The sequence below is a fragment of the Chionomys nivalis genome, chromosome 21, assembly GCF_950005125.1.
Source record: "Chionomys nivalis chromosome 21, mChiNiv1.1, whole genome shotgun sequence".
Taxonomy (NCBI): domain Eukaryota; kingdom Metazoa; phylum Chordata; class Mammalia; order Rodentia; family Cricetidae; genus Chionomys; species Chionomys nivalis.
In genome coordinates, this window is record NC_080106.1 from 37362904 (window position 1) to 37386541 (window position 23638).

Below are 23638 nucleotides of genomic sequence, written 5' to 3' on the forward strand. Positions count from 1 at the left end.
TTGAGCAACATCTGGGCAGCTGTTGGGCAGTGCTTAGACTGTCACTGTGTTTGACGCTGGCTCCTGAACCTGTGTCACACTAGCCTTCAAAACAACGAATGCTTATTAATTACAGCATGCAAATCACAAAGTGATCCTTCATTAGCTTAATTGCCTCTCCTAGTTTATCAGTAAACTGTGCTTCTCAATTCCTAATCCCCATATCTGATGCTGCCAGCTGCTAGTATGGGATGCTTGCAGACGGTTTAGAGGGTGCTTGTCTGTCCTGCCGTCTCCCCTCGCCCCCTCCCCACACTTATTTTCTTCGGAAAAGAGCTGGCAGCTGCTATGCCTAGTCCAGACCAGTCTGGCCCCCAGGTCAGAAAGAAGTGGATCTAGGTCAACGTGTGTTAGAAGACAGGGAGGAACCCCCGAGGTCATGCGTGGCCTTTGGCATCAGTGTGGACGGTGGACACCCCCATTCTTGCTAATGGTGGTGTGAAGAAGGACCTCCCTGCTCAGACTGCCCAGTGACTTAGATGCTATCACCAATGCATAGTCGAGAGAAACATGCTAAGATTTGCAGAAGACGAAAAGGGTCCACCCAGGACGACAGAACAAACGGATGGCCACGCAGGGCCTCCATGCAGGTGGGGTATTACCTAGCACATGCCTACAGGAGGAACAGTACCACAGGCAGCCAGAAGGTGCAAGTGGAACAACTGATGCAGGAAATTGGCAAGGGAATCACTCTGACGGCCAGAGTGTCATGTGCAGAGCTGAGCCCTTGTCCCGACAGCCATGGGATGTGTCTGTGTGGGAAAACTTGATCATATTGGTGTGTGAGCATGCTTTCTGTCTGTGGTGTTAGGAACCAACAGAAGGGGAGCGAGCCCCTAAAGTAGCTGTACCAAGGCGGGGAGACAAGGGAGGAATTGTGGATGGGCTACTAGGAGCTCTGTCTTTGTCGTTTGCTAAACAGAGAATAAGTTTTAGGGTGAGAGACTGAGTTCAAGGCAGATGTCATTAGAACTCTGTTGCCTAAATATAAAGATGGTCCCTGAAGCCATGGAGCAGACGAGACCCAGGGAGTCTGAGGGGAAGAGAAGGGGGCCAGGACTGAAGTCTGAATAATATCCTATTCTAATAGTTTTTTATCTGCAAATAATTATATGGGTACAGGAAGCAGCAAAGATATCTCAGACAGGTTCCATGCACCCGTGTATGACACCATTTTATATGGAAGGTTAGGTAAAGCTGAAAGCTACAAACCCCAGGCTGGACGAGACGGAACAGGTTATGACATCAGGAAAGCAATCTCAGTTGAGATTGGGTCTGGCTGCAAGTGAGAGCCGTCAAACAAGAGTGGAGTTGATGTCTTTTCACAAAATAGTCAACACAGACATCTACCCCAGCATAGAGACCTTGCTCCTCCAAGTCCTTAGGGACACAACCTTCTTCCCGCCACTCCAGAATCTCCAGGGTATAGACTTTGTCCTCACGATCCATTTTGGTACCTAAAACTGTAGCCATAACTTCAGCTTTCCATGTCGCTAAACGGAGGAGGGAGAGGCAGGGTGGAAAGGCGATAAGCATATAGTAAGCCATTTCTAAGGAAGGGTCCCGGGAGCTACATATTGACCAGAAGTTAGTCAGAACATTTAATGTGAGATAGGCCGAGAACTGTTTTTATTCTTGAACTCAGAACCAAAGGCTGCATTCCCAAGGAATACAGAGGAGAAGGGAGACAGGGAGCAGGTGGGCGCCTTTGTAGGGCCTAAGGGGAGCTGCGCTCTGCACCTGACAAACTTCCATGAGACCAGGAAACCTGTTACAGAACGGTCTCACGGGTTCAGAGACAAGAAAATCCATAGCAAGGTGGCAGAGACGATGACCATTGCCCATCTGATCTGAGAGCCCTGGACTGTGAGCACCGTATTCTTTAGGGGAGGTGTCATGGAGGTGAGAATTCTTAAACAGAGAATGCAAATATAAACCTCAAGGATTCCAGGAGAAGACAGCAAACAGACAAAAAGGAAGGTGGCCAGCACAGGGTAGCAGTCAGGGGATTTAACAGGAGCTGTGGGAGATGGAGGACTTCCTGTCTTCGTTGGTGGCTCCAGAGTGGGGCCCAGGAGTGGGTGGTGACAGGAAGAGAAAAGGGGCATATGTCACAAAACTGAGACCTGAGGTCCAGGATGTCGATGGGTGGGGGACAAGATTCTCCAGGTCACCCCAGCAATCCAGCTACGCTAAATACACTTTAACCTTCTCAGGGTTATTATGACGCCTGCCTCTCCTAGACCTGGATGGGCTCCCAGGAGACAGACTTTCCCTTACCCAACCACACCTGGTCCTCTGAGCTCCCCACCCACCAGCCCTCTAGGAAGCAAAGATTGGGATCCTTCAGCAAGCCTAAGTCATAGGCTCTGCCCGTGCAGGGATCATCTGAGCGGTAGCACCATTTCCACGGCCCAGCCCGCACCTGCTGCTCTGTTTAAGCCTCTCTGTGTCAGCACAGCTCTTCCTGCGCCTGGTGAGCTAAGCTGCCCTCAACAAGTGACTGACAGGAGTGAGTGGGTAATCTCTCAGCTCCTTGGCTCGGTAAGGGTGGGCAGCAGGGGGGGCGTGCCTACTGGAAACTCCCCACACTCTCCTGGAGAACAAGATTATGACAGTCTGTCCCTTCGCTGCTCCCTACCATCGGTTTGGTTCCTCCCTCCCCTCCTGGTGTTTTACTTCAAAATAAACATGTATCCAAATTATTGTCTTGAAATCCTCTCCCGAGAAAAGCCACATAACTGGATGGTTGCCAGGTACTAGAAGAGCGGTAACTCCGTGGTGGCCTCTGGGCCCCACACCCTACTAGTCTCTGGCAGCTGGCCAGAAGGCTGCAGCCTTAACATTTTACAAGTTCCTCGTGGGTTGCACCTTTCCATCTCATAGGCCACACTCCAGCCACATGACCTCACCCAAACCGACCCTTGGCAAAACTGATCGCTTTGTCCAGGCTAGTTTAGACTACACACTTATGGACAGAAAGGGTGTCGGAGTAAACCTTATAAGCCAGACTTACCATCTTTTCCAGAATGAGCTGTCCACAGTGGGTTCATAATTTAAAAAAAAAAAAAGCAGCTGATTGACCCTCCCTGCCAAGAAGCTCCTCTTTCTCATCTGGTTCATTCACTGGTACTGAGCCACCCCCAAACGCTAGAGCAGAAGGGGGGCAGACAAAAACAACACAACTATATGGGGGGTGCAGGATCATGCTGCTCCCACAAAGTGCCTCTTCCAAGGCTCCCCCAAATGCTTCCCGCCTGTGAGCCCCGTGGGTGTTCTAGGACTTGTGTTGACACATCCTTGGCTGGCCTAGCAATGGCCTACTTGTCCCCATCGCTGTGACACTTGGAAGGAGAGGCTATGTCAGCAGGGCTGACCTCAGCCTGGGCAGCCTCGGACCGCCACCTCAGACCCCACAGGAGGGGCAAAGTCACCCCCCCCCCCACACACATCTCCCATCAACTTTTCATAAAAATCAATTTCTGTCCCGTTTTTGCAGTGTACATAAAAGGCGGTGGCATCAATTAGCCTCCGGTCCCTCCCATCCTTTCCTCCTGTCTTTTCTGGAAGCCTCTTTGTAGGAAAATCTCATATTTCAGCAATTTGCATCATCCACACATTCCGCTTTGAAGTTCTAAGTTATGGTAAGAAAACGACCCACTTATCTGCCCATAAAAAATGTTCAAAGCTTATAAAGTCCTAGAACAGATGTACATTATCATTGGATTTGCGGCCTTTTTGCTGGAGCGTGCCTAATAATTTCCGCCGCCCCTGGCCCCTTTCCCACCCCCATGAGCACAGCCTCTTCATAGAATCCCGCCCGCCCCTCAGCCCTCCTGCACCCACCCCCGCACGGAACCCCGCCCCCAGCTCCTCCCCGCATCTCTTCTTCACAGAAGCCCGCCCCTTTGGCCTTTCTCAGCAGCTCCTTTCCACAAAAGCTGGACCCCGCCCCTCCCACATCTCCTCTCCTCAGAAGCCCTCCCCCCTCCCGCATCTCTCTCTCTCTGCAGAAGCTGCTCCCCACTGGGCCAGGCCGACTTCAAAGGTCCTGGGTTGCCTGTGAGAAGCAAAGCACAAAGTGGGAACACAGGGGCTTTTAAATTCCCCCACGTTAAAGTCAATATTGTCCCTCCCCCCTCCCCCCACTTTGCTGGCAGAGGGGCGCAAGTCCGTTCTTCCCTTCTTGCCTCCTGCCACCAGTTCAGCAATTACCAGAGGGACATGCAGGCTCCAGATGTCTAACCTTGCATGTCTCACACCCCCTTCTTTTAAAAAGAGTTTGTTCTTTGACAATTTCATATATGTATATAATGTATTTTGGCCGGATTCAGCTCCATCTCCCAATTCTTTTCCTCTCCCACTTCCTTTGGACCTCTTCTTCCTGATAAACCACTGAACTTGATTTGGATGGTTGCATGTTTATGAGCTGTTCACTGGACCATGGGCGACTTACCACCTGCTATGTCCTTGAAGAAAAATTACTTTCCCCTCCCCCAGCTATCGTTAACTTCCAACAACTCCTTACGCAGGCACGGGGCTTCCTAACCTGCTCCACACATGTGCTCAGTCTCATGCACGCCACCACAGCCGCTCGGTGTTTGTAGGAGCAGTGGGCACATCATGTCCTGAAAACACTTGTCCCCATTCTCTGGCTCTTAGCATTGTTTTTTTCCTGTCCCCTCTTCCGAAATGTTTCTGGAGCCTTGGGGGCAGGGACTTGATATAGATGGAACACTCAACAGTCACTTATTTTCAGAGCACTGACCAGTTATGAGTCTGCATTAACCACTGACCACTGCAAAACGGAGCTTCCCGCCCAGAGAAGAGAGCAGCACCAACCCGCCTGTCTAAACATGACTCTCTACAAGGTAGCTTGACAGTATATCCATTTAGCAAGACAACAGTATTCCCCCTCCAGGCTATGACCTCCCAGGCTTTTGACTGGATTTACAGTACCAGGCATGCATTCCCTCCTGTGGAGCAGACCTCAGATGCAATCTGAAAATGGTTGGTTATCCTCGTAACTTCGTGCCGCTGTTGTAGCGGTGGGCACATCTTCCTGGAAGGTCAGCGTTGAAGCATCCTGTTCACTGCTCGGTAATACGATGACGCCTCTTCCCCCAGCAGTCTGAATAACCACTGTGAAAGCTAGTCATTAGAAAGGAAGTTTTCAGGTCAGTTCTAGCTTGACTTTTCTGTGTCTCGAATTTAGAGTGTCTTGTCTCTTCAGGAGTAGGGTCTTACTATCCAGGTATGATGGTGGTCAAACGCAATGGCCATAGCTGTATTTGAGGGCATCTTTGGGGCCTCCCTGACTAACAACGGATGAAGGTATCCCAAGCCTGGCACTGGGATCTTCAGTTAAATTATGGCTTCTGGGAATGGCATTCTCCACCCATATATGGCACCTCTGTTCAGACTTCTTTTTCAAAACATTTATTTTGAATTATCTTACAAAGCAATGGTTTTCATGAGCTTCTCCATACACCTCCAGTTTTGCTTAACCTCCCCCACTCTCCCTCCTCTCTTTACCTCTTCTGCCTCCATCCTTGCTTTATGTTCCTTCCTGCACTTAAAGACTGCCCCCGCACATCTGGAGCAGCAGCAACCCCGCACATCTGGAGCAGCAGCATCCCCGCACATCTAGAGCAGCACCACCTCCGATAGATCTGGAGCAGCGCCCCTGCACATCCAGTCCAGGATGGAGACTGACTAGTGTATCCTGAGCTCCTTGGTGGGGAAGCACACCACAGACACCCACAGTAGGTGGTGCTGAGTCACCATGTGCCCTACAGTGAGGCTCCCCATCCAGGGTGGTTTCAAGTCCTTTCACCATGCCCTAGCCAGTGGCATATGCTATCTCACACCGCTGAGCTTCCAACTTTTTTATGTCTCTTAGGTTCAAGAAGACACCATCCACCAGGCCCCCTTCCAAACCCTACCAACCCTGGCTGGTTCCCTCGCCACTCACCCACATTGGCTTCCAGCCTTTCACCCAATGCCTCAGGGTCTTATCTGGATTGCTACCTGGCCAATTCCTCATCAATCTTGCAGTCTCACCTACGCATGGTTCTAACTCTCTCACACCCTCAGTCTGTTATGTGCCATTAGACCTCCATGTCCCCACAGCCTGTAGCAATGCCACTGTGTGACAGCTGCCCCCACCCCACTGGCCTGTGAGTTCTGTGAGAGCCTATCAAGATGGGGGTCTGCTTTGGTTCTCGTGAGCACTTTTGATGGACTTGAACACTTCATGACACAGTTGTTGATTACTACATACTAGAAAAGCACGGACAGAGAGAGAACTCTGGAGATAAACGTGGAATGGGTGTGGTCCAGAGAATGGCCAGCTGAGTCTGAGATGGTCATCTCTGAGCAGTGAGGCCCAACTCTGTGCTCTGCCCAAATCCTTCTCAAACCCTGCTCAAGTTTGGCAGCTCCTTGTAACCACAGACTGATGAGTTATAAGGAAACCATAGTAAGACATCTGGGGCATGCACAGGCCAACGCTGAGGGAAGGGGAAGGAAGGAAGCCAGTCTTGGAAAGGTTGGGCATGGAATCTCAGGACCAACCACATCACAACCAGATGCTGCACTTTGTGGTCAAAGTCAGGGGATGTGGGACCAAGTGACCTCAGTTAGGACACTACACCCAGCCTCTCAGGTCACCCAGGGCCCCTGTAACATGAACCCTGCTAAGACCCCACAAGATAACATCAACACCACTATTCCTCTCTTCTGCACCCCAAAACATTCATACTAGAGTCCCAGTTTTCAGCCTGTGCCAACTTCCTGGACACAGAACAAGCATGCTACAGGAGCTGGACAGCAGCATCTCTGGTGCTTCTAAGCCAATCACCAGAGATGCTTCTCAGGCTGGTATTGGGCACAGCTGGGTCTGGTTGGAGGCTGTGCAAGAGCCTAGGAGTATGAACCCTTTAGTCACTGTACAGGCCTCTCACTGGCACTCATCCGGGTCCTTGGACTGTGGTGAACAGAGACTTGGTGGAACCACATAACTGACATAAACAGATCTGAAAAGCGGGTTCCATCCTTGACGGGTGCTGTACTGTGCTTTTAGCAACCTGTGTATCTTTGTGTGCAACTCCAAAGTTATTATCTAGGGCATCTTTATGGTCATTCGCGAACATGGAAAAGCATTGAAATGGCTGGCTGCTGGCTGCCTGGCTGCTCACGCCTAGCTGGGGAAGAACAGGACAATACCCTGGTCTCTGGTTCTAGCTCTCCTCTTATAAACATGTCCTTGTCACAATTTCTTTCTGGGCTTTGCTCTGTGCTGGGGATTTTACTGTTTAAAATGGTTCCTGGGCCTAAAGCATGGGGAAGCTGGGATTGTCTCGAGGAGTCAATGCCAGGCTGGAGATGTGGTCCTATAACCACGCTCAATGTGAGTATCAGTATCCAGGAACTAAGTGACTGCTCGGGACAATGCGCACAGGCTGGCTGACGGCAGTGTCATGAGAGGCTGGCAGGAACCTCACTCTCTACGTCCCCAGGAACAGCAGGTAAGTACTCACACTGAGTGTCCAAGGCAACCTGGCAGACGAACTGCAGAGATGAAGGAGCACAAACTAGCCACAAACACTGATCAACACTGAGAAGGAAGGGACTGCAGGATCCACGAGCTTCAGGGCCCTTGGTAAGCCTGGAATGTCTCCAGAACTCTTTCTCTTTCAAACTACCTGAACTAGTGACAGTGAAGGAGGCCCGTGGAGAAGGCGTGGTCCTGGCTAGTCTCGGTCAATGCCTGCTGGCCATTCAGTCAAAAGCTTTAGAAGGCTGCTATTTCTCTGAAGAAGGGCCCCACAGGCTGCCAGCATCCAGTCCTATCTACCTCTGTAGGCTCAGAGCTGTCACTCTCTGAGACCAGGGTTGGGGCAGACTCATGGTGATGCACGGTGGCTTTTCCAAGTTCCCAAAAGCCAGGTATAGAGGGAAAGAACAACCCCATGGGATATGGTCAAGAAAAGCAACAGGCCAGGTAGGGTGACTCTCAAGAATGTGGCAGAAGGACAGCTGCAATTGGGGCGAGGGCAGGATAGCACCCACAGTCTCCTGGGGCCATAGTCTCCTAACAGAAGCTTCTGTTTATGATAGGCCTCGTACATGCAATGCTCTGTGCTGAAGCTTTACAGCCGTGGGTCCATCTATCTTCACACGAGTTCCGTGAGGTGGGAACTGATGAGCCCATTAGAAAGTAGGAAACCAGGGTATCAGTAGTCAGGTGACTGAGCAGTGTACTGTCAATCATGCCAACTGGGGCGGTCTCCTGAACCTACAGAAGCTGCAGCAGGACAGGCAGCATTGGGGTCCCCTGGCAGCATTGGGGTTCCCTGCCCACGCTGAGCTCTCCAGACTAGCCAGCAGTCTTTCTGCTCCTGTTCCTGGGGAGCTGGGTGGCATCAGTCCAGGCAGCTCCATGTGGAAGGCACCCCTTTCCCATCTCCTATCTTGCTGGAAGCTCCAGAGATCCAGGAGCTTAAAGCTGAGTGGATTTCGTCAGGCTACTTGACAAAGCAATCGAGGTTTGGGGCAATCTCACCTCTGGGGTTTTGCCATGGTCAGCCTTGTTCACTTGAGTAATGTGTTATGTGGTGAAGGCCACCGGGGCTCCCTGACACCTTCCTGTGAATGACACCTTCCTGTGAGTGTTCAGGCCTGGAACACACCCTCACCCGGATCCAGCTCAGCTCCCTGCGATCCAGCTCAGCTCCCTGCGAGAGGTGCAGTATGAGAGACCATGTACCATGAGCTCCAAGGCAGCTAGGCCAGGATGGGAAGACTTGGGGCCAGGGATGGGCCCCAGGCCCTGGCAGGCTTGTACATTACTTGAAGGGTCAGACACTACTCAGCTCCCACAGATTGCTGCATGGAGGAGGGTGATTTTGAGTTTCTCATTCTCATGAAAAAACAAGCCTTGATTTTTTTTTTTTTTAAGTGAAAACTTTAGATTTTGGACATTCATTCAAAGTCTCTGAAACTCTGAAATGAGTCAAACGTGACATGCTGGGCCTTTCTAGGGCTGCCCCAGCTGTCGGGGGTTAGCATAGGAGTTGAGAAGACTGAGTGGAAGGGGGACAGTGGGCCAGAGCTCTGGGAAACTTGGGCTTTTCCCTGCTTTATCTACCCTTTGCCACATACCATATGGGCACGTGGTCCAGGGCTTACTACTGAATTGTCCGGCCCCTCCCCAGGTTCCAGGTACTGGGTATCTGGAAGGGATCTGTGCCTTTGGGTAGACAGCAAGTGCCTCCAGTAGGAAAAAGGCCTTGAGTTGATCTGGGGTTGGCTTCTGGGGACAAGTGTCTGGACAAGTTTGCCTACTGAAGTCCCTCCATTCTCCATTCTATGGTTGAAAGATCCTTCTCGTCCAATCACAATCAATTGTTCAAAACCACAAAGAACATTTGACTAAAGTGTCACTGGTTCCGGGGGAGGTGGGAACCAACCAATCAACCAACCAGAAAAAAACAAAGACAACATAGTAATGGTTTGTTTCTTTTTAAATAAACTAAATTATTGCTTTTGCTCTGTTATTTTATTGGCTTTTTGTTGTTGTTGTTGTTGTTCTAGAGAACAACCCAAGGCCAAACATAAGCTACGCAAGCGCTCTAGCACTGAGCTACATCTTGAGTACGTTTTCAAAACAAAATCAAAAGATAGCAATGCCATTGCTTTGCACACTTTTATCCCTAGGACACCACCAGGGAGGATGTTATGACTGACATTTGGACATAAACTTCCCTGTTGTCTTGCAGCGGGTGCCTTATCTCTTTCTCCAACATGCTCTCTCTCCTATTCACTAACCACCTACAGACACACGGGGCTCCCAAAGAACCCCACTTGGGGGTTGCAGACAAGACAGAAACTTGGGACCAGGTTTGGAGGCACGCACTGCTTGCTGCCCTCTGCTGGACTTGCTAAGGCTCCAGGAAGAACAGCCTGGTTGGAAAAGGATGAACAGATTTTGTGGTCTGCTTTGATGAGTGCATCCAGAATTTTGTTTTCAGAAATATCGAGCAGAGTAACACTAGTTAACACAGGGCATCAAAACGCTGGTGGAGGTGAGGAATAACCCTGTCAACCTGGGAACCTTTAAGATCTTTGACCTTCCTGCTTCTCACTCTGAGAGCTAAGCCCCAAATGGTTTCCCCATCCACCTTTCTTCCTAGGGACAGGGGTCTGCCAAAGCTGGCTCTCACAGTGACCTGGTACCTTGTAAACAAAGTGGTGGCCACACTGAGCTCTATGCTGCCAAGTCAACCTTGGCCCAGGGCTCCAAGGCCAAGTGCGGGAATCAGGAAGAGGGGTTTTAAAACGTGTATGCCTATCTTATTAATGCCAGATCTTCTCTTTAAGTGGAGGGTGAAGTCTGTGTCCATGTCAGTGTCACATGGACCACTCCAATAGGGCCACTAGATCTCAGTAAGTCCCATTCTCTGAAAGGTTTGTGGCTTTGTGGCAAAGGTGTAGACGGGCTCTTCAGAGCCAATGGCAGCACAGGTAGGAGAGAAACTTTACCCATACAAATAGAGGTACTAAGCCCTCTAGCCTGGTCCTTTGCCTAGGTTATGGTCACTTATTCTAAGTTCTATGGAGTTTTTGGTCCCTATTACAGCACAGGAGGGGGTGTCTCTCCTTATCTCCCTCCTATCTCACTCAATACACATACTCCTTGAGGCAGTGCCAAAACACAGGCTCTCAGAAATCTCAGGATGGCCTGGGGCCAGAAACACCACTTCTAGGGGTCGGAGCGTCTTAAAAAACACTGTCCTTGTACCTTAACCCTAATTCACCTATCCCCCCTAATCCAGGGGATTGGGCCCGGGAGTCTATATTTAACACGCTTCTTCAGTCCTGGGATCCAAACATTTCTCTCAAAAGGCCTTCAGAAGTTATCTAGGGGATGTTGCAAGACTCTAGAGTATCACCTTGGCTGTATAGGATACTATCTGGGATCCTGAGCTCTTAATGGTCAGGCTACATCCCAGACTCCAAAATCAGCATCATCAGAGATGGGACCAAGAGACTGGCCTCTGTAACTTCCTCCAGGTGATTCTGAATGCAGCTTCCATCCACTGACAGGCTGGCCTGTCATACCAGGAGGGGCCTGGGCCTCAATGAGTTAACTCTTAGCTGCCAGATTGATGGGCTCCATGTAGCAGGATTGCTTGGAAGGCTGGGAGAGAGCAAAGGGCCCACTGGGTCAGCTGGAAGTCAGTGTTTAAGTTAAACCCTGTCACTTCCTGGGACCAAATACTGGGCATTGGGGTCCCTCCAAAAGAAAATATATTGGGAAAGACGGGGGTTGGCCTCAAGGTTCTGCTGCCTCAGAGCAGATCAGAGCCCCAAATGAAGGGGAAACCTGGGGTGGGGGTGGGGGGAGTTTAATGATGGGAAGGGTGGCCTGTGCCTGCGTCTAGTATCAATAAGGCAGCTAGCTGATGCATCTCCACCGTCTCTACAGACACAGTTCTGCTGCCGCACTGGGAATGGTAGGAAACCAAAGCCAACACCAGGAAATTGGTTGCTAGAGTGAACCTGGGTAAAGGGCAAGGTTGCTTTGGAGAATCTGGAGTGTGCAATCCCCTAGGGCCAGTGGTGTGGCTGGCAGCCTGCACCTTCACACTGAGCTGAGGCTGCTGGGTGGCATCTATAGCCCAGGTCAGGGGTCACAGGGGCTGCTCGTTAGAATGAATTTTGACAGGTAGCCCCTCTCTCTCTCTTCTCCTCTCTGGCTTTTGATCCTCAGGCCCAGCAGCAACCTGAGAAATCTGAGGTGTGAATGCAGGGCAAAGGAGAAGGTCAAACAGGTCCTGGCTATGCCCTTTGCCAAAATGCCTAATTGGCATGGCTGGGTGTGTGGTGCTCCCGAGACAGGGAGGTGAGAGCACAGTGGCTATCCACCCTCCCACCAAGCAGCTAGTGCTGTGTATGAAAGTGCTCAAAGCTTCACGGCCACGATGCTTTAAATCAATCAAACAAACAAACAAACAAAAACAAACCGAGATACTTCTCTAGGCTCCAGGGATGCTGGGTGCTCAGAGCTCAGGGGCCAGAGAAGCAGCAGTTGCGCCCGGGAACTGGGTCACAGCTACACAAAGGATCCAACTTCATCTCCTCTACCTTCCTCCCTCTCTCCTTTCTCCTTCTGGCTCCTCCTAATTATTTGCTATAACCATCTTTAAGGGGTCACCTACAATAGCTTCAAAACGGAAAACACACTTGCTATTGAAACCAGCAGCTCTGTATTGACACCTTCTGCCACTTTCTGTCTCAAGAGTAGACAGCGAGACAAGTTACGTACAAGGACCCTCTGTGCAGTATGTCACGGCGAAGGATGAGAGACAACCCACAGGCCTGCCGGGAGGTGACAGTGCCTCTGAGCAAGAGAGGGCTGAGCAGCTGTTAGGGGGAGAGAGTTCAGTGACTCAGGGGGAGGTCCCCAAACGCACTGGGCTGCAGAGAAAAGAGCCTAAGAATGAACGCTATGCTGGTCCTTGGATAAAAATAAAAGAACAAGGTGGGGAGGGGACTGAACATAACTGCTGGGTTTTCTCTCTTAAAAATAGATCAGAAAGAAATAGTGCAAAATGTCAGTATTTGAAACTTCTGGGTGGGGAGTTCAAGATTACCATTACACAACCGCTTCAAACTCTGAATTTTTTTAAATTAACAAAATTTAAATTTGATATATTCTATAGAATGCATTTATTCTAGTAATAAAGACAGCCAGCATCTGGATTGTGCTCATGAGGGAGCAGTATTTCACTTACAATGCATGCTGAGGAAAGGGAGTCGGGCCTTGAGTCCCTGCAGCCTGGCTAGTCCCTGCCCCAACCACCACACTGTACCCACGGTCCTGGAGGGCATCTGGACCTGGATGCTGGCATGGAGCCTGGTGAGTTCCCTTTTACTATAAGCTTCTATGGGCTTTTACAGGTGAACACGGTACTATTTTTATAAGATGACTTTTAAGTTAATAGGAAGGGGCCCTCCCTCCCCAGGCTGAGGATCCATGTTCTAAAGCCAGCAGCTCCCACTCCCTAGGCAGAGTTGCTCATGGCAACTTTGGATCTGGAGTCCACTGGGTTTTTTTTTTCCTTGTTTTGTTTTTTGGCTGTCTCTCCCTCATCCCTGCCCCAGCTGTTACCAATGCTGACCCTGCATCCTGTGCCAAGTGGTCACATACCAAGTGGGGCATAGTGATTGGTCCAGGGGTGACTACCTGATCCAAACCCAGCCTTTCACAATCCCTCATCAGGCTTTTGTTTCCTAGGAAGTTCTTTTCTCCTGGTCCTGGACCCAGAATGCCAGTAGCTCAGGCCTGCTGACACAGAAACCCTGGTTCATTCATATTGGATCCTGTCATCTCAAAGCCAGCTCCCACAGTGCCTGGCCCATTTGGTTTGGCTACAGTCACTTCCTGTGAGTTGGATTCTAATCAAACAGAAACTCACAACTTCATGTGAGCAAAAGCCGGGGTGCACACCCTTCACGGTGTTAGGGATGCTGACGACTAGAATGCAACGCTGCCACCTACCAAGTGGCTCCCGCAGGTTCTCGACCTCTCTGAGCCTCAGATGCAGGCCCTGGACTTCTATTTCCTGTTTCCTCAGAGTGATGTCTTGAGGATTGCATCAACTAGTCCCAAGCAGACCAGCAATCAGGAAAATGAACACCATAAAAACAACTAATGCTGACTACCCCCAGAAGTCCATGCTTATCAACCATGCTAAACTCGGGAGATGAAGGGTCAGGGCAGACAGCTGAAATAATTTCCTTCTGGGGTCAGACTCTCTCGGGGCCCATACCCAGACTCCTCCCTGCCCCCAAGACCATCACCAGATGCCACTACAGAAGGATGTGGAAGAGGCAGGGGAGAGAGTCAGGACTTCCACCCCCGGGGGTTCCACCCAGCCCCTTACATTCCCTGAACGAAGGTCACAGCTTCCAGGTGCCTTTTAACCCTCACCGGTAGCTTAGTGCCATTCTGGGTTCCACTGCCCCTCAGCCTTTGCTCCAGTGTTGACAGTGGTCCTTTCCTGGTTTCTCTAGCTCTTGTCTGATAAAATCCTGCTCTGTGAAGGACGCTGTCCCACGGTCTCATCTGATATCCCTATTCTACTCTAAGTTTCTACACACAAGCAGGTTTCTCCAAAACTGCAGACTTCAAACCCAAAGAAATGACCTCTTACGAGAGGGAGGTGGCTGCCTACGTCTGATGGATGGACGACCCTTACACGAAGCACACGGGGCACATCTGGGTTGCAGGAGCTTCCACAGAGCAGCGCAGTGATTTCTGCACACCAGCAAAGATACCTGAGAGTGTATTTATAGAAAGATACAGAGACACGGACAGGCAGCATCTACCTATAGATACAAAAGTTGCCAGAGAACCACAAAGTGTATCTGCTGATGGCAAACTCAGGTTTCAAACCCTCTGTCATACAATGGTGCCGTCTTGGGAAACCACGCTTCTTTATGTGGCTGCTTCTCTCTGTAGCAGTTTCCAAAAGGAGAAGGCTGGCTCCAAGGACAATCCTTAAATACAGGTGCATCCTTCAAAAGCAAAGGGGGGCGCACAGGAGGAGAGGGGCGCTTCCACATTGTGCATGGCAGAAAAAAAAAGGATGGGGCCGGCGTGGGCCAAGGTGAGGCAGAAACTCCAGAAAGCACAGCTAAGGGTCTGGGCTGAGGTGTGGAGACTCTAGGGCAGCGGGAACACTGCGATGCAGTCCACCAAAAGCCCCTGGAGCACATGACGGTCGGTTAAGGGTGAAGTCAGACCGGAATAACACTGAGAGGTAGCAGCTGTTGTCCTCCGGAGCTCTTGAGGGTCTCTGAAGCTTGGCCAGGCAAGGGTGCGCTCCCGGAAGAGCAGAAGTGGGGCAGCTGGGCCGAGGGCTCCTGTGGTTTGGGAAGATCTGCGTGGACCCTGCAGCGGGGGTAGCCCAAGGACCCTTCCAAACCCAGAGTCACTTCTTGGGTGAGCTATATAATCCCCACAACATATAAATAAAAGTTTAGTTCTGTGTTTCCATATATCTTCTACATGAAGGCTAGCTAAATATTAGTGGAGTAACAATAATTATTAATAACAATAATTGTCATAATAACAATAATTAATAGAATAATAATGCCTCGAGGCGTGGGGGTGGGTCCTTCATGTGGCGGCCTGCTGGGGCTTAGGGCTGGTAGAAGTGGTGGTAGTGGTGGTGATGTTCGTGATGGTGGTGGTGCTCATGTCTCTGGACGGCCTGCCCAGCCTGGCTCTCATACACCACCACAGCAGGTAGCTCCCTCACCTGCTCCCGACCCATGACCGTGGCGCCTCCTGCAGCCAGTGGGGCCTGCAGGCCCCGGCAGCTGGCCTGGTTCTCCTTGGGTCGATGCTTGTGCTTCTTGTGCCCCAGGGGTGCCAGGGTGGGAAGGAGGGCTGGGCTGGTGGCCAAGTGGGCAGAGGGGGACACAGTGTGGGTGGTGGGCACCAGTGGGGGCTTGCTTCTTGCACCTCTGGCCCCGTGGCCCATTCCCATGTTCTTGCCCTGGGCCTTGGGGGACCTCACAAAGTGCTTGCTCCCATCCTGAGTACCCCGGAGCCGTTGCTGGAGCTCTGATGCCTTGGCAAATGGGGTATCAAGGAGGTGGAAGGTGCCGGGGTCCACACCTTGGGGCCTCCGGTGTGGGATGTGGGCAGCTTCTGGCTCATGGGAGCGAGAACGAGTGGGGTTGGAGATTCGAGGGGGCAGCTCTGACTTCTGGGCCATCGAAGGGGAGCCTAGGAACCAATCCAACAGATACTTCATGAGTGCCCACTGTGTGCACTGGGCTGCCCTGGGGTTCCCAGGTGCCACCACCTCTCTGTATGAGCTATCGACCCTCTACTGTCCTTCCTACTCCACAGGAAAGGGAACCCTCCTATCTGCTGAGGTGAGGCCAGATAATGACGGATGGGACAAACGCATTCTACGTGTATAAAGGGAAGTGCATAGGGAACGGAGAAAGCACTCCACACAGAGGGAGCAGGGGTGAAACAAGGTCCAGGGGCACAAGAGGATGGCAGTGCAGCACTGTCGTGGACCAAGCGGGTACCAGAGCTGTGGCTGATGCAGGGCCAGAGTGGGGATGGCCTAGGTAGGGCCACTGCTTTGGCTGGATTTGAAGCCCCCTCATTCTCCTGGGTTTTGCCCAACTTTGTTCAAGCACTACTTTCATTTTGGAAACATCTTTAATGCAACTGCCTCTGAGAAGAGCCTCTGATACGTCCAGTAAAAAGTTCCACATCTCCCCAGTCCTCAGGGAACAAAGGCCGCTACCCAGCACTGTGTTTTCGGTGGACACCCCACCCAGCAGTCCCTTACCAGGCCCAAACTGAGACGCGTAGTTCTCTATCCCCGCCAGGTCTAGGTAGTGGTTTCTCCTCTCAATGTTCTCATCCACGCAATGGTGGTAGCAGCCCGGCTGCTCCAGGTGGCTGTCACCCTGGAATCTGTGACAAAAAGTATGTTGACTGGGAAGGCACAGGTCAAACACACAGCTTATTCTGCCCTGTGACTTGGGAGAAGGGGTCTGAGACAGAAACCCCCTGGACTATGCCTTCGTTTCCCTGATGCCCACCACCTGTCCCATCTGTACCCCAGTCCCACCCATCTCAAGCCAGCCTTCCACTCAGTCCTCTGCCCACCCAACAGCGTCCTAGAATGTTCTGTCTGTTCCAAGTTCACATCAAGGACCGGTCCTTCTCCAACTACATCCTTTAGCGCCAGATGTGAAAGATCCCCACACTTGCCTGAACAGCCCGCCTTCCCTCTGTTCACGCAGACACAACAAAGGGATAGATAGCTGCAGATCTATAAGCCCTTACCTACGATTCTGAAAGAAGCCTGCAAATGAAGGTTTTCCTAGGCCACTGAAGAACCGGGCCATCCTAAGGGATGGAGGTTTGGGGGTTTGATTCACTGTTGTGAAGGAATGTGTACATAGTACCTGGTAGAAACACTTGTTGTGCTAGGTCCTGAGGTGCTGTCCTAACCCCATCTAGAGTACATAACATGTCAGGAACAGTCAATATATGCTAATCCAAATCACATGCAGAAAATCTGAAGGATTTTTATATGGAATACAGTGAAGGACTATAGCTAGGGGTTTGTTTGTTGTTGTTTTCCTGTGTTTTGTTTTTAAATTTAGAGTCTTATTTGTAAATCTGTGCTTCTGAAATAGATCCAGGGCCCCCGCAAAGAACCCAAAATAGAGCCTGCTACTCAAAGTCCTTCAGATGTATGTATCCAGATGGTGCTCAATATATGTTCATGGGCACGAGGCTGCTGCCTCTGCCTGTGCAAGTCGTACCTGAGAGGGGCTCGCTGCTTCTTCTCCCAGCCACGAAGTTCCTCAGCAGGCTTGGTGTCTGCTCGGGGCCTCGTGCTCTGCAGGTCTGAATCCCAGAAGCCCAAGAAATACTAGTCAGTACCTTCTCCTGCTCTGCCTGGGACTGCCTGCCACTATGCCCTCAAACAAACGAACAAACAAACAAAACAACAACAACAACAACAAATACCCACCATGCTTCACCATAGCTTTGTGGTGAACCTTGGGTGGGCTTGCCCAGTGAAGATCAAGCTAGCTGTCTGTCCCTCTGACCTCTCCAGATTCATAAGCTGCCCTCCAAGGCCTGGACTTCCATCTTCTGCACAACATGTCCCTGTAGCTTCTTGCTACAGTCTCATCTCTATGCCTTTGCTTACACAGGGCCTTCCATCTGCAACCCTCCCATCCCCAGTCCAGGGCCTTCTCCTTCAAGGGCCCGCCGAAGCCATAAGTACACCAAGCAACTGTCCGGGGAAGCTGGGACTCCTCCCACCCTCCCAGGCTGACTTGGGTCCTTCCTGTCTTTCCCAAAGTGGATACCCACTTTGTCAACTCTCACCAGTATGGTTGAAAAGGACACTCCTCTTGCTCTGGCTCCCATCGGGGGCCACAGTGAGCTTCACCCGCAGAGTCTTGCTTGATGTGGGGGAATGGTTCACAGAGGAGTCAACTACCTCATAGATGGTGTGCAGCAAGCTGGTGATGTCCTGTTTGAGAGGAAGCAGACACCCCATGTACTTCAGCTGCAATGTACAGCCACCAGCAACCTGAGAGTTGGTGGCCGCCACTATGCTGAAGGCCCCCAGCTCCTTCCCACAGAGCTGGAGGCAGAATGGTGGATTCAGGGAGAAAATAGGGAGTAAGAGAACAAATGGAAGGGAGTTCAGAGCTCAGAGTGACTGTGAGCCACTGGGGTCCTCAGCAGGATGTGAAACCTCCCAGAGTAGCCTCATTCGGGAGGAGAAGAGTTTAAAAACCAGATCTCAACCCTCCTAGGTGACAGGTACCTAGTGATGCTACACACCCCTGATCTTAGAGGGAAAACCAGAAATGTGATTCTGTCCATATACTGGACTGGATTATGGCCCCGCCATTCCTCTGCTGAAGTCATCCCCATGGACACTGTGGCTGGATCAGAGAGTGATGGAGGTGTGGAGGAGAGGTGTGTGGGAACAGATGCTGCTGTTCTGTGGCTCTTGCAGCTCACTTGTTCTCTGCCTGGAAGAAGGCAGCTGTCCACAGACTAGGAAGGGAGTGTTCACCAGAGCCATGGGGACTGCTGCCTCAGCCCTAAACTCCAGCCTCCAGGATGGAGGAAGATCAGTTTCTGTTGCTGAAGCATGAGGTAAGTGTCCCTGGAGACAAACTGATTGGTGAGAAACCTGACCAAATATTTCTGGCCTGAATGGAGATTCCAGCGGTGTTCTATGAGGAGGATCTCAGAGGTTCTGACTGGAGTTGGGAAGAGTACCCCTTACTGGGACTTCTGTGCTCCGGGTATCTGTGGTCAGCTGTCTGGGGGACAGCCACTTGCTTTAAAAACACTCTCCACCAGACACACTCAGCTACTGCCCAGCAATTCTTCATGACCCCGAGAGACTTGGCCTTCTCCTCTGTCTTCCCTTAGGCTGAGGCGGAGATGAATGACCTTAGTGATGCTGTAGCCAGGCATGAACGGTTTATCATGGCATGGGCATCCCCGTGAGACATGTTGGACATGCCGCTAGGCTGACTCTGAGGCCACTCAGAGAAGCCAGAAATCCAGAATCTTCTGAGAAATATCCCAAATCGTCAACATTGACAACTAACTTAATTCTTAACAAAAGTTTCGGAAAGACCAGACAGACTGGGGGTTGGGGAGCGGGGTGGAGACTCAGATTCCAGCTGCTCCCTCCTGGCATGCTCAGCTGTGCCCCTCTGGTGAGGTCACACAGAACCCCTCTTCCTGTCCTTCCCATGGCTCCCTGCACAGCTCTGCTACATGCTCTAGAGCTATACCATCTTCCAAAGCCATGATGGAGGTCCTGTTTGGTGCCTTCAGCACCGAGCTGAAGAAGCTGCTTTGCCACCATCTTAAAAGCCAGGGTATGGCACACAGGAACAGCCTGCTACTATACTATATAAAGACAGGATAGTAAATGTGCGGTCTCAGGGTGGCATATGGGGATCTGGCGGAGTTTTTAGGAGATAAAACCTTGTGGCGAGCCTTCAGGCCATTGAAGACATGCTCCTAAAGGGGACCTGGTTCTTTTTTCTCTCTCTCTCTCCTATTCCTTTTAGACCTTAAGTGAGCAGTTTTGTTTTTCCATGCACACCTGCCAGAATATGCTGCCTTGCCACAGGCTCAAAACAACAGAACCACCGACTGTGCACTGGAGTCAGCCTGTTGCCTTTTAAAGCTGAGTAGCCCAGTATTTGGTACAGTGGCAGAAAGCTGCTGACACAGGTGACCTAACTGCTTCCTATGATTGAGAGCCCGAAGGTTCCCATGTTCAGCCCACACCCAGGCTCCAGGCAGCAGATGCAGCGAGGCAGGAGCCTGTTTTCCGGGACACACCAAAATCGGTGTGCTCGCACTAGGAAGAAGAGTGGGAGAGCTTTGTACAGCAGGTTTAAAAGGGAGCTTTGTGGCTAGAGACAGGAGAGGCACCAAGCAGGGTTCTTGACCCAAAGTCAGCATCCTAGCTCCTCAGAAGACACAGCCCAGAGGCTTGCTTCAGGCTATGCTGGGCCACCTGCCTTCCTTGTGGCTTCTTCCTCTCATCACCAAGGACATGAGTGAGAAAGGAGAAAGGAGCATCTGCCCCTGTTGCTTCTTGCAAGCACTCTGCAGGATGTTCTATGCACAGGAGGTGCCTCAGCATGTATACAACAGGGAGAAAGGAAGACAGCAGTCACCAAGAGCTGGCCACCTTCACTGTGGCGTGTATGACAAAGACGTCACAGATGGCCTAGCCATCTAGGCTGGCTGAGAAGCCAATGAGATTTGACTCTGAGCTGGGTATGGAAATTTTGAATGGGAGAAAGTCCTGAGAGGGAGAGATCCAGGCTAGAACTGGGAGCATTCATGCCATGGAGAGAGTGTACAGTAAGAGAAGAACAGCTATGAGTAAGACCTGTACTATGCATACTTAATGTAAGCCCCCAGAACTGAATTACAGGTGAATGAGTCAATGCATTCCTGTTACTGTTAGCTGCAACAGGACGAGCTAGGATCCTGCATAGTTAAACATTAGCCTCCTCCTCCCACCTGGTTCTCAGGCCTCCAAGGTACAGTTTGGGATAGAGGCGGGCTTTGTAAGCCACATACCCCTCAGAGAGCTTAAAGGTGACTTCCTGCAGATGCTGTGGAGAAGCTAATACTTGTCCCAACCTGACTGGGATAAGGAGATATGGAGGCCAAGCTTTCATTACTCTGGAGACACTGCAGGCCCACATGCTGGGCCACAGGAGAGGACAAAGCCCACCCACCTGGTCTTACATCTCCACACAGGTGCCAAGCACCATCTCTAACAGACCCCTCCTCAAAGTGCAGGCAGGCCTGGGAGGAAGAGGGAAGCATGCTGAGCCTGAGCCCACCTTGGCTTTCCTGGCCCCTCGAATGAAATCTGGGTTGCTTGCAGGGCCTAAGACCCACTACTCTACAAAGGGGCCACGGGCCAATCTCCTTCAGTTCTTAACCAGAGATCAGCTAGGCAGGCACACTCTCAGGCCAGCGTGCTGCATGGCTGAGCCAGCTTAGCACTGGGATGTCCCTCCAAGAAGCTGCTCCCTCCTATCCTGTTGGAGTTTTCTGCTTCATCAGGTTGTCAGAGCAACACACGGAGAACTGAGACTGTTTCTTCCCCGCTGAGTGCTTAGCCTGGTACACAGCTGTTGCAGAGACAGAGACATGGAGAAGGTGAGAAGAACTTGGGAGGAGTTGTAGGAGTCTCTAAATGGTGGCAGGACTGAGACCAGTCACAGCCGCTGCTTGCTCTTGTCCTGTATGGCCTTTGAGGCCCACTGAAGCAATCAAGGGTAGCTGCTAGAGCTTGGGGACGGCAAGAGGAAGGAACTAGGGACAGATTGTTGGAACCTGGGATTCCTCTCTGGGAAAGCCTTGAACTGTGCCGCCGTCTCCCACCTCTCCCCAGTGGGGTACCCCCAACCCTGGACTGTGAGGTGCTCAGCTGTACTCGTTCTGGCCGTTATTCTCACAGACAGATGTCAGCACACCCTTCAGGATACTCCCAGCAGCCTTCCCTAGCCCTGCCCCCACCAGGCAGGAGGAGGGGGCAGCAGACTTAGGCTGAGTCCAGCTCCTATGCCTGAGGGCTCCCAATTGGCAGCAAGCACACTCACCTCACGGGTGACTTTGCCATTGTTGTCGAAGTCATACAGAGTGAAAGTCCATTCCTGTCGGCTGTCCTCCTCCACAGAAACATCACACTGAAGCTCCTACAGAAAGACAAGTGGCTTGTTTACTTATCAACTACATAATCACCTTACCTTGGGACCAGTGGTCAAAGCCTTGGGCACCTGGCTATTCCCCGACACTGGGAAAGGCAGAAGAACAATGGCTAAGACATGACAGGCAGAGAAAGAGGCCGGAGCCTAAGCAGGGCATGCAGGTCTCAGGGCACCAACAACCTCTAATGTTCAAAGGCAAAGGAAACATAAGGATTCTGACAGGAGACTGTGGTCTTACAAGGCTAAACTTCAACCAAAGGTGAGAAGTTTCTGGAAGGAAATAGTGACCAATGACTAGGAAGCCAGGCAAGATCCCAGGGCAGGCAACTGAACTGGGCAGCAGCAGGCTGGACACGAAGAGGTTAAACTCCAGTCTGCCCAGACTCCTCCTGGCACGGCCCCAACAGTTGTACCATCCTGGACAGGTCGCTATGTTTCTGAGGCGTCGTTTTCCTTTCATATAAAATACAGAAAATGATTCTATCTGTTCTCTGTTCTGTAAGTTTGTCAGAACACTAAGTCCCTTCCCATGTAGCCCTCCATCAGCTCAGAGTTCCCAGGTCCCCTGCCGCTCGCTATGGGGACAGTTGTCACACTTCCACCGCAACTATCCTGCTTCTCTACCAAGGGTAGCTCTACAGGGCCAGACCCAGAGGTGACCTGATCAATAGGATGACAGACTCCGTGCCCCAGCTCAGAGAGCACGAGACAGGCCTCACCACAGGGGAAAATGCCTGCTAACTGGAGTGTGCGTGGCCTCACCACCACCAGGGGAAATGCCTGCTAACTGGAGTGTGCGTGGCCTCACCACCACCAAGGGAAATGCCTGCTAACTGGAGTGTGCGTGGCCTCACCACCACCAGGGGAAATGCCTGCTAAGTGGAGTGTGCGTGGCAGGCAAGGTGTTCTACTTGCAGCCGCTGCTGCCTGAAGCTGGCTTCCCTCTTTGGTTCTCAAGTAGGTCACGCTGAGTCCAAAGCCGGCCTTCCCTCATCCACGACATGCTAATTGGACACCTGCCAAGTGCCCACTCTACTCCTGAGGACATACTTGATGTGATACAACACGTGGCAAACATACACACCTGCACATATGTGCCACACTGGTTCACTAGCTATGCCACTTGTCAGAGAGACTAGCATGTCACCTTGACCACACTGCTTGATCAGCAAGGCAGGAACCAGAAATCATACCCATTTCATTGTTGGTCTCCTGGTGAGTAACAGGGCTCTCCAGGAGCCCTAGGGTAAAGAAGGAGGCCCCAGTATTCTGAGCAAGGAACCCTCTGTGGGGTGGAAGCACCGAAAGCTTCCAGAACCCTGCAGATCCTCACTAACCCCACAGTCCAGGGAGCCTGACACGTGAAGGGACTTGGCTTGAACTCACAGCTTCATGCCCACAGTAGAGCTGTTATCTGTGGTCTCAGGAGGGGAGGGACAGGGAAGCAGTGAGGCGTTGATGTGAGGGATGCCAGCAGCCTCCACCGATCTCAGCCTCAATGTGAGCTCTCGCTCTGTGCTCGGTGCCTGGAACTCAGCTGCCCATTCTGCTGCACTGCTGGGGCCAGAGAAGGGCAGGAGGATGGGAGATATCGTGGGGCCGGGGGGGGGGGGTGCTATCTTTTGTGTTGTCCATGTGGTTTAGAAACCGAAGTCCAGATAGAATTAGGGCCCTTCCCAGAGCCTCCAGTCTTAGATTCCTCCATACCAGAGGAGGCCCCCATATGTCTCAGGTTAACCTCTGGGAGTGAAAC

General features: G+C 51.5%; 1 protein-coding gene across 1 annotated transcript in view; it reads right to left on the minus strand.

Annotated features, from left to right (window-relative positions):
* Window positions 1-9530: 9530 nt before the first annotated feature.
* Nkd1 (NKD inhibitor of WNT signaling pathway 1) overlaps window positions 9531-23638 on the minus strand; it is a 71211-nt gene continuing 57103 nt past the window's right edge. Inside the window, exons 6-10 of the mRNA XM_057753926.1 lie at window positions 21778-21873; window positions 17993-18140; window positions 17416-17500; window positions 16428-16555; window positions 9531-15844 (exon numbers count right to left, since the gene is read on the minus strand). Of these exons, the coding sequence (XP_057609909.1) occupies window positions 15252-15844; window positions 16428-16555; window positions 17416-17500; window positions 17993-18140; window positions 21778-21873 (1050 nt within the window). The 3' untranslated portion in view covers window positions 9531-15251. The remainder of the gene's footprint in view (window positions 15845-16427; window positions 16556-17415; window positions 17501-17992; window positions 18141-21777; window positions 21874-23638) is intronic.